At 33.9% G+C, this 11,617-nt stretch overlaps 1 protein-coding gene across 8 annotated transcripts in view; it reads left to right on the top strand.

Moving 5' to 3' along the window:
- LOC115632891 (protein furry) overlaps nucleotides 1-11,617 on the top strand; it is an 81,423-nt gene that overhangs the window by 20,649 nt on the left and 49,157 nt on the right. For 5 of the 8 annotated variants that reach the window (XM_030530173.1, XM_030530175.1, XM_030530176.1 and 2 more), the window contains exons 7-13: nucleotides 2,103-2,246; nucleotides 4,652-4,819; nucleotides 6,060-6,209; nucleotides 6,290-6,459; nucleotides 6,544-6,698; nucleotides 7,967-8,077; nucleotides 8,140-8,294. In XM_030530173.1, coding sequence (XP_030386033.1) covers nucleotides 2,103-2,246; nucleotides 4,652-4,819; nucleotides 6,060-6,209; nucleotides 6,290-6,459; nucleotides 6,544-6,698; nucleotides 7,967-8,077; nucleotides 8,140-8,294 — 1,053 coding nt within the window. The remainder of the gene's footprint in view (nucleotides 1-2,102; nucleotides 2,247-4,651; nucleotides 4,820-6,059; nucleotides 6,210-6,289; nucleotides 6,460-6,543; nucleotides 6,699-7,966; nucleotides 8,078-8,139; nucleotides 8,295-11,617) is intronic. The other 3 variants (XM_030530178.1, XM_030530179.1, XM_030530182.1) reach the window with 1 other exon arrangement.

The following is an 11,617-nucleotide window of genomic DNA, read 5'->3' on the forward strand; positions in this document are numbered from 1 at the left end:
TTAGACAGCATGCTTAAATTATTTACACCTCATTAGCTATTTAGTGTTTCAATTGATTGGGTTCATAAACGTGTGAAATTAGCATAAATGTGAATATTTAATGATGCGCACAAAGAATAACATGAGAATATAGCCACAATTTAAGGGCGAAGCTAGATTCTCATTCCGTTGATAAGTTAATTAAGTTGCGCTCCGTTTTGCTTCGATTTGATTGATTTAATGTGTGAATTAATTGTAAATGCTTAATTGGTGAATACTTAAATAGGTTTATTGTGTCATAATATTAGACCGGGCTCACTGAGACTTAATTGAATGGCAAATATATTTATATAGTGTTTAATTAGTCAGATTATTTATTATTCACAGACAGTTTAAATGTTTTTCTTTACTTCGTAGCATTTAACCCAATTAGAATTTAAGTTTAATTTTTAGATTTTTAGATCGTCTTTTTTTTTGGAACTTTATATAGCTGTGTTTAATTTCGATTTACTTTATTCCGAGGTACATGCAACTTATTTTAGATTGTTTGTTTCATACAAACAGCATAACAGGATAGTATACATATCTGAAAAAAAAAGTTCGACTTAGACCAAAATTTTATTTTGATTGAAGGCAGTGAAATTTTATTGTGGGGTTTATTACTAAGCACTGCAACGAATAGAAAGCGCACACATTTAATCTGATATTTCTCACTAAGAAGACTTCTAAGCCATAACAAGAACATAAGAAAGACTAGACTAGTTACGTTCTTCTTGGAACGTTCATAGCACAGAAAAACCAAGTCAACGTAAATGCAGACAAACGTATTATGACTAAGATTGGAGAGACGTGGACATGCCCATAAGTGGAAAGAAATATGGGATGATCCTTAATCAGCAAGAACAAACCAAGGCTTGTGCAAAATTAAGTGAGAAAATTTAAAACCAATTTCTCTTTAATTTATAAAGTAAAGCAAGACGTTATCTAAACCACAACAAGTAACACAAGTAGAAGTTGGAAAAAAAACGAATAAAGCCGCATAGCTTCATAAAAAACAGATAGTTGGTTCTATCGAGCAATCGTTGTCTATAATTTAAAATTTGGCAGGAAAATTATTAGTTGGCAGGCAATTTGCACTTGCGGCTTTCTGTTTAGCCTTTTCTTTTCTTTACAAGACAAAGAAAGTATCAAGAAACGCCATTTACCATTTTATAAGAAGCAATATGTCATCAACATTATATGTCCGTTCCACTCTAACTTTGTTGGGAAAAAAGAAGGTCAATTATTTGCCAGATATGGACAGATTTTGAAAGTTTGAAAAGTAAGGACACGCCGGGGAGAATATAATAAAATGAAAATCAGACTGGCACAGATTGGGGAACAGCTTTTATACATTGTTTATAATTATATTATTATATATATGCATAATTATTGTTAAGATATAAACAATTGGATAACAAGTTTACAAATCAATTTAACAAAGAAAATAAAGTGTGCAGTGGCCTTATCTTATATAAAAAAAAATGGAAATAATTAATAAACACGATCTCAAAATTGCATAATATGTATAAACTTATAAAGCTACAAAAAAAGTTATTTACTGAGCGCTGGAAGAATGTATATTTTAAATTAACCAACACCAGGAAATTGTGTTAACTGCATTCAATTGAAATGTTTTATGTTGAAATCTCAACGCACACACATCCATACACCCACACACACACACACACACACACACACACAGAGTGCATACATTAAGCCAATATTCATCACAGTACCGAGTCCTTGTCACACTGCACGAATGGGAAATGTCAATAAAAGTAGAGTGCGATGCGCTTTCCATCTGCCACAACAGTAATAAATGTGTTCACAGCGTCAACCATATAAAAAATATTTGTGTTTATTGAAAAATATGGCTAACAGGACAGGCAGACAGACAGACAGATAGACAGACTCACAGACAGAGAGACGGACGGAGAAAACGTGAACTTGTGAATCGCTCAGCATTGTTCTCCATTCAACCACCAATCACACATACTTGTATACACATAAATGTACATATTTTGTACACCGTACAAAACTTTACTTGCCATTTTATGTACAATATTGATTGTAATTTATAGTTTACAAGATCAAGCGGATTCACGTTCGCTATCCGATTCCTTGGACAATATACCGTCAAATGTATTTGGGCCCGAGGGAATTGTCACACGTTTCACGTTGCCGCTCTCCTATGGACGCAAAGAGGCGCGCCAGAAACGACTTGGGTAAAGCAACAACAACAATAATAATTTAAAAAAAAAAACGAAAACTAAACAAGCTATGTAGATAAATACATAGTATGAGAAAAAGAGCAAGAGAAAGATATATAAGTACATACAAATATATATGAACTTTACAATTTCCCAGTATGTCTGTAGTTGGTTTGTGCGTGTGTGTGTGTTTCGTTCGGCTTTGACATTTGATTCAATTTGTAGCAATTAATTTGTAGCATTGTAATAATTAATAATTGGACATTTTGCTTTTGCATACCCTTGCATATTTAAATATTGCTTGCCCTACATTGCCTTGGCATTTGCTTTCTCGCTTGGCCCGACACAAACACTTCATTTATTTTGCCAGCATTGTGCCAAGCAATTTGTTTGCTTGTTTGCTTTTGTCTTTGCCTGCCACGCCCCTAAACGCCTACGTCCTCACCTACTTATATATGTATATGTATATATACATGCAGATGTGTATGTTTTATATTTTTTGCCGCCTGCTGCAACATTGAAAAATCATTACAAAAAGAAGTTTATTTATTTTTCATATACGAGTAGAACGCACAATTTTCTTCTCCTTTTTTTTTATGGCGTGACCGCCTTGCCGGGGCAACAAATTTGTTTGCTGTCATTTATTATGATTCCCCAGTTGTTGTTAAATATTTAAATGTAGAATTGTACGGTTGGCAGCGCCCGCTTCATGTAAAGGCAATAAAAAAGCTTTAATTTAGAATTTATTGTTTATTTAGTTGCGTGGCGGACTGTCTTATGCCTTAAATGTATTTTTATACTGTAAATACATATTTAGTTAGCTGTTTTCCCTTTTGTTTTCGGTGCCAAAGGCGTCCTCGTTTTTTGTCTTTGTGCCTTTAATAATCAGCAGTGATCTGAGAGTCACGTTCCATTCGTAGACGATATCCAGCAGCAAAGGCTAATGGGCATTGGTCATTGAGAAGCTGTTGAATGACCCACAATTTAACACTACAGAACATGTCTACAAAAATTGATTCTAAAAGCCTAAGATAATATAGTCCATATGGTGTTCGTGAGATTCAACCGGAATAAGACGTTCTAGAAGTCTTTAATGGACATCCATTTGGCTGCCTGTGGAGTGTGTAAAAATTTTACGATGTAAATAAGTTTGCTGACAACAAAAATATCTACCTTTGACTGTATAGTAAAGGGGACTTGCTTTTGTTATTAGAAAAACTAGAAAATAGAAATTCTATTTTCAAATGCTAGCTATAATTCTGATCAGCTATAATTTACTCGTCCATATTACTTTACCTGCTTTGTTGTATTTAAAAATACATTCTTTTTAAATAAAACGAAATTTTAAACAAATATATAAAAGAAACTGCAAAAGTATTAGGCTGCCAAAAGGTTGAAATACTTTAGAGAGTGCATAGTCCTTGCCATTGCTTTAAAATCAAATTTCCTTCATAGCTACTTAATTGGAAAATATTTTATGTTCCCAAATTATGGAATTAAAAAACTATTTATGTCTGCTGCAAAACTTTTAAATAAATATTCTTAAGAGATAATGAAAACTTGAAATTAGTTTCGACAAAATTATTCAAATAAAAATATAATTTCGGCTAACAAATCTTTCATAAAACGAATAAATAAAACATAAAATTTGAAATTTTACAAGGTGCGTCCCAAAAGAAAAATAAATTTGTAAAAATGTTAACATAGAATTGAAATTTTTGTAAAATGAGTGCGGACTCAAACAATGATTTGAACGATCAAGAAGCATTTCGAATAGGCGTTTAAATTTTGAGTGTTCTCAATAAATTGTAATTCTTTTTGAAACGTAGAAAAAAATTAACAATAATTTCATTTTTGACTTCTCCAAACGGCTTGGTATCTGCGTGCTTTCATTCGGCACCTTGAAGAGTGATTTCAGGATCATATTGGAAACAAAAATATTAGTCTATTTTTAAATTTGTAAATTTAAATTTTTAAATTTGTATTACTTAATAATAATGGTAATTTATTTTCTGGCAACTTCAATCAATTGTATTTCCTTCAAAGCCACGTGACAAAAATGGCAAAAAAAAAAACTCGACAACTTAAACGCTGCTGTTAAGTTAATAAATTAAAGCCCCAGACTGTAAAATCAATTTCAGCCTCATTAGGTTTATTGGCGCACAAAAACGAAGGAAATGTGAGAAAAGGCGCCTAATATTATGCGCTTGTCTTGTCTTCATTTCGTTGAATGATTTAAAGTGACAACTTCATGCCCCTTGTGCTCCACTTAATGCAATTTTCAAATGTTTAAGGCGTCGGCAGGCAATGTCCAAAATGCCAAAAATAAAATAAAAAAAAACCACTCCGACACAAGCAACCAAAACGGATACGCAATATAAACTGGCACTAAAATGTTCGACAATAAATTTGTTTTACAGCTCATCGCCGGATTCCCTGAATGCCGATCGCAGTGACAAATCCGCTATGGGCAGTGCCTCACCACAGGCCCTCTACAAGCTCGTCGTCCCTCTGCTCCGCTGCGAAGTGCCCGACGTTCGGGATGCTGCCGTCAATGCGCTGGGCATGATAAATCATGATGCGCTCAAGTAAGTGGTGTAACAACTTTTTTTTTCGCCCACTTTCTTTATTCCAACAGAATGCGAGTGAAAAGGTTAAGAATTCAGTCCATTTGTTTTGACAAACGACTTGACTGCGAAGATATATGTAGTGTTGCAACTAACTTTCTTTAAAATTCCTTTAAACACCGTTATTGCATTGTTCTTTAAATCGAACACAAAATAAAATCAAAGTACTTATCACTTATTCACTATCCATATAAAGGCAAGGAAAATCGAATTTACATTTATTTAGATTACATTTTTGTATCGTTGAAAATATAGCATTGTTATTAGATAAAATCAAAGAATTCTTTCCAATCAACTATATCATATTTGTATTTAAAAAGTATTCGATTTATGGTCAGTATTTTAATTTGATAGGCAAAAATATTAATACGGTTCTTAAAAATAACAATTCTCGTCTTTAATATACAAGTACTTGTATGTATGCAATAACTTCAAGCTGCTTTTTGATTATTAGCTCGTTCTTATTCCAAATCAAACAAATATTTCCTGTCAATAATTTATTGAACAATTTTAAAAGTATAAACTCATATTAGGTTTTTTTTTGGTAACCAACAATATTGTTTAAACCAATATTTTCCTAAATCTTACAAATCTTGTTTTCAGCAAATTAATTCATAAACAAAATTATTAAATTGCAAAGATAAATTGATAAATATAAAATATTGGCTATTTGACAACAGGTTGATTGTTATTTTGTGTAAACTGTTTTGAAGCTATAAAACGGTTTAATTGTGAGTTTTAAAAGGTTAAACGACGAAAATATTCCATCTATTTGTAGTATGGTTCCCGTTTAGCATTATTTTTAAATTATTAGTTATAACTATTAAGGGTATCTTCTACTGCTACATACTTGAAAAATATTTTACAACTATATTTTTCATTTAGATAAGGGTAGACTGCCAGACTGAATCTTGAGATTTTTGATTCTTTTTTTGTTTGAAAAGAATAATAAAAGATATAGTCAATCGAGTTTGTTCTGCCCTTCCATATTTCTAAAGGCTGCTAGTCAAGCTTAGAAACAGGAAGAGTTTTTATCTTACATTTGGGACTTTAATAATTGCGACATTAAACGATTATTTAAATTGTGTAGCAAGAAGTAAAACACTTTTCTGCTTTGCCTTTTGGTCGGTGTAGGGTATCTCATAGTCATAGATATCCAAAAAAAAAAAACAAAACAAAAACAAGCGTTTTATGTCTACAGGGATTTAATGGAGGAGCTGGTTGTCTACATCCGTGAAGCTGTTGATCGCAAACAGGAGAACATGAGGCGTCGACGCAGACGGGATGCTTTGCGTTTGCAGGTAGTACGTGTGCTCGAGAAAATTGCTGAGAATGGCACATTTGGAGTGAGGTGAGTTCGCGTAGAGTTAACCCAAATTTGAGAAGTCAAGGTTATGAATATATGTACACTTTTATTGCTCTGCTGGGTAGTACCTGTGTGCTGGAACGTGACACCATGTCTCTACATCCCACGTTCGTGGAATACATTGAAGGCGCCATGGCCTATCTTGTGGCCGAGACGGACAAGGATAATCTGAGTATACGCGAGGTGAAGGCTCATTTTTGCAATTTCATACGGAAAATGATAAAGAACTTTTCGTGTAAGTTGACAGACAGTCCACAGTTACGACTAGTTGGTCCCGCTTCTATGCTCTGTTCTATTTAAATTTATCTTTTCGCTACAGTGGAAGCCTGTGCAACATTGCTGACTCGTGACTTGAAGCGTAATCTATTCAATTTGTTTGCCACCTGGTGTGGCAGTTTTTCGAAGCCATTGTGCATCACATCGCAAATAGGTCAGACAGTGGAGGAGGAAAAGCTTCAGTTTAGCGCTTTGCAGGCAAGTGAAAGTTTAATAGTGATGGTCTAAAAATAAATAACAAACAAGAAAGGAATGCTAAAGTCGAGCAGGCTCAACTGTTAAATACCCTGTACCACCCCACAAAAAAATAAATTAATTTTATTTAATTAATTAATTAATTTTATTTAATTAATTAATTAACATGGCTATATTGACTCGGCTTGTCATGCTGATCAAGAATATATATACTTTGTGGGGTCTGCCACGCCTCCTTCTGTGTGTTACATGTACACTCGCACAAAACTAATATACCCTTGTACCCTTTGGGTACAGGGTATAATAAATTGATAATAAATTAAGCCGGATTTCGTCATTTTTTATGCGTCGCAGAAATAGTAAAATTTGTAGTATTATTCAACAAAATTACTTTTAACTTTTGAAAACTAAACTAACTATGCTTTTCTGTGACGCAAGAGAAGGATGAAAACAATATTTTTACAAAAATGTTACCGATTTATTGAAGAAAGTTTGCTGTTACGACTAATTATTAGATTTTAATAGCATTTAATGAGACGGGCGAAGAATTAGCAAATGAATTGTTCAGACTTCGTTTAAAGAGGGTAAAAAGTTTGTGCAAAGACAAAAGGAAACATTTCCGACCTTATAAAGTGAATATGTTATTAACCAGCATGAAGATACAATTATCCGAATAGATGAACGTCTGGATTTCAGAAAAGTCTGAGGTGATTCCACTTTGACGTGCTTTATAGACTCTCCCAGTTCTTAAACACATAACAGAAGTTTAATTTAATTTTTTTTATTCATTCATTCAAATTTTTATTTTTGTATAAAAGAGGCTGCAAAAGTAATTCCCAAAGAAGTTTATTGAAGTGTATAAAAAACTTTTTATCTCACTTAATTCAAGTTTTCCTATTTTTATAACATGTTGCTTCTTAAAGCCCCAAACGCTTAGCCTTCAATCGAAACAAGATTGCATTTTGGTAAACCCTCTGTAATGTAATAAATCACCAGAAACTAAAATATTTAGTACACATTATAATTAAAAATTGACATATGTATATATTTCAATTTATATTTATATTTTGAGAACGGGTTTTCGCATTATATGCCCATCACTAAGGTTGGTTGGCCAACTTGAAGTCAGTTCAAAGAATCGCCGCCACTTCTGCTGTGCGATAAATTGCTAAGCGCATTAGGTTGATGACTTTACGCCTGGAAAATTGTGGGAAACTTTTCGCACGCTGAAGTTTCTCATTGCTTTTCGCTCTTCCTTCTATTATTCACAGGCTATGTCGGCTCTTCTGTGCTGCGGCCACATCTTTTACACACCACACCTACAGGACGAGGGCATCATTTATAAATGGCTTGACATGCTGCTGACCTCAAAGGACGAAAAAGTAAGTGTACATTTTGTTATCCCAATAAATCAACCAATTTACTCACCTCACTCATTACACAGATTTATCAATTGGCAAGGGATACTGTTGTGCTGCTTTTGGAATCAAATCCAGATATGGGACAGTTGCTCGAATGGGTTATAGATCGTTGCTATACCTCGACGCCCCGAGAGGCGGACGCCTGCTTCCTAGCACTCGCTTCCATCTTTAGTGCCAAGTAAGTAACAAAACTATAGCTGCAGAGCCCCACATAATGCTAAAGCGCATTAAGAATCGACCCTGTATTTTACACAGCCAGTGGGTGGCTGCAGACGTGTGTGTGTGTTTGTGCACCTAAGTAGCATTTCACGTGCGAGTTGGTGATGCCTTAAATTAAACAAGGCCTCCATACTTTTTAATATTTTTCTTAAATGCCGTGCACGTTTCACATTTTCACTCGTTACGCACATGGGGACTGAAAACACACATATGCTCAGCAAATTGCGCTTTAAATTGTCATTTTGGTGTACACGACCAATTTTTAAAAGACGATTTAAGCACTTTTCGTAATTGATATATTAGTGCTCCGTTTTAAAGCTTACAGTTCAAATTTCTTCAAAATAGTCCTTCAAAGGTCAATCGTTCAATCGTTGTTAGCTTGTTGAAAGCGCGAAACTCTTCCATTCCTACCCGAATTCGCACAATATCTATATATTCTTTCTTAATATGTATTCATTTGCATTTATTTTCCGAATATATGATCGAGCTAAGACCTCGTTCGACACGTTTTCGATAGCCCTAACCCTTTCAGACCCTGATGCATCAATTGTGTGGGAAGGTTCTGTCCACAATATTTTCATTTATAATTCACGAATGTTTATAAGACCTAAACGCATCGATTGTGCATGTTACGTTGTTGTTTCTGTTTGTTTCTCACATTGTTCCGCGGTTTCCCTTACCGAACATGAGTGAATTTCTCGAGAAACTGTTCAGTTTTGAATAAATAAACTGCAGAAGTAAGAAGACACTTAATTGAAATAAGCGCGAATTTAAACAAAAAAATTTTAGTATTTAAAATGAGTTTCAGTCATTTGTGGCAACAATAAAAATGCTTTTCAGTTACAATTTTAAACGGCTGTCCTGAAAATCCAAGTCCTGAATACCCATGAAGGATATTAAAATTGCGAAACGTACACATTGAGAAAATTTTCATAAAATATAAAGAGCATATATTTCGAAAATCATAAAACAATATCCAATGGTTTGGCGTGGGGTCTGAAAGGGCTAAGGTAACTCTCTCTCTCTTTCTGTGCTTATATACTCGTGTATATACTTTGCTGTCGTGTGAACTGACAGCTTCAAGTACCTTTCACACATTTCATTTTTTCTGTTTTTTTTTTTTTCGTATGTACCCACATATGCTGTGTCGTGCCACCATTGCCACAGGCTGTCCTGCACTTTGCACTTCACTCTGTTGTTCTTGTTGTACTTTTCCGTGCAACATCTGTTTGCGTGTCTGTTGCACATTTTCCATGGCAGTACAAATGAAATCTCATATTGAGGCTGCAGCTTGCATCGTTAACTGAGATTTAAGAACGAATATAGCCCGAGTCTTTAAAAATTGAACTTGAACATGTGTTGCTAAGTTCCCCTTTTCCTTAACTTAATAGGTATGCCAATGCCAATCCATCAAATATTGAACATAATAGTGAAGGACAAAAATGCCAAATGAATATTTATTGTGTTCTAATGACGGGCATGCCAAAATGATGAAATGCCGATGAAGCAAATTGAATTTTTTATTGTATACAAGACGACATTGTGGTTTTGTTTGTTGCGCATTGTATAGAAATGCAATCTATTTGCTTTTTTTGTTAAAGATATTTACGAAACTGAAGTACAACATATACGGGTATAGTAAAAAGTTTCATTCAAAAAAGAACAAAAGCTTCTCAAGTTGTTCAAACCGACAAGAACAGCAAATCTTCATAAAAATTTGTCAGCTTTTCGTATGCAGATTTATAAAATATTTTAAGTACAAACAAAAATGGAAGTGTAAATTGAAAAGGTCAACTAGCAATAAAAAGGCTGACATTATTAACACGGCTGGGGTTTTTTTTCAAGTGGATACACGAGGAACGTTTCACAATATGATTTTTTTTTTTTGTAAACGCTTCTAAGAGGGTTATGAGCAAACAGCTTGAAAAGATGGCATGCTAAGAGTATTAAAGCATTTGATTATTTATTAAAAGTTTGCAACTTAAAAAAGGAAAAGAAACGGCGAAGATGGAAGCAAACCCTTTTTAAATTGAAATGGGAACAATTCCTACTTGTGCACAATTGAGTTGTGTTTTCATGTTCGCATTTTAGAGTGATATGTTGAAACAAAGCTATCCAGAGGTTTAAAAGGTGCCATTAATTGTGTTTGGCAATTGATTTGTTTAGTTATAAATAAAAAGTAAATGCAAAGATTCAGTTCAGCTTGTCAACTAAAGGGAACTAAATATTCAAATGGTAAAAATAGGTGAAAACTATATACCTTATAGCGTTCTATAGCTTAAAACATATTTTCTATAGCTTAAACACATTTGATTCCCAATAATTAGACAATTTTCAAATATTTACTGAAGGGCTTGGCTACCACATCAGTATCAGTATCAGTATCAGAACTAAACTGAAAACCGGATATCTTTAGAATATTTATGTGACAAAAAAGGAAAGGTTCGAAAGCTTCTTCAAATTGCGATATGCGTAATAAATTCAAATGTATTCTCACTGAACTGTTGACTTGTTCTGTCTTTTCCGCAACCATTTATGCAATCTGTTCCCAATATGAATAAATCGACCCTTAACGATTCCCCAGTTACTTTGCCATTAAAAGCACATGGTTCGAAATAAAAACAAGTACAAGTACGACAAATTGGCACTTGTTATATAAACTGAAAACCGCAACAGACTTATTAACGATTCTCCATGGATATACACACCAGTGTGGCAGCTCATGTGCAACTGCAAACGAGCCAATAGCTTTGCACTTTTTAAGAATTTTTCTTATATAAATACGAGAAGGCAAAACCGTAGCATACTTTTTTGCGTTACTCGAGAGCAATGCATTGTGTATGCAAAATGAAAATCGATTGCCATAAAAATGTATAACTCAATGTGCGCGTGAATCAATTGGAGTGAGAAGGAGTGGGTTTTCATATATTTATTTAAGTACATGTGTGCAAGTGGCTTTGTGAGTGTCGGTGTTTTTGTTTATGGGTGCTTTTGCACCAACGGGCAAAGTAAATTGTTGTGGGATGCCGAAAAGGGCATCAGCTCGCTCCTACACTAGAACTTTTCTATGGAATATGGTTTGCATACCTATGGGGAATAATAATAAAGAGAATATATGTACGAAAAATAGTTATTGATATTTTAACTTTGCTTTGCGGAAATAAACGGAATCCAAAGGCAAAATGTTAATAAGGGCTTGAAGTTATTTTCAAAAGCGCTAGGGTTTTGATTGATTTTGTTTGAGAAATAAATTTTTTATTGAGTTAATTTCCAGTAATTATT

The sequence above is a fragment of the Scaptodrosophila lebanonensis genome, unplaced genomic scaffold, assembly GCF_003285725.1.
Source record: "Scaptodrosophila lebanonensis strain 11010-0011.00,11010-0021.00 unplaced genomic scaffold, SlebRS2 tig00001415-arrow-pilon, whole genome shotgun sequence".
Lineage (NCBI taxonomy): Eukaryota > Metazoa > Arthropoda > Insecta > Diptera > Drosophilidae > Scaptodrosophila > Scaptodrosophila lebanonensis.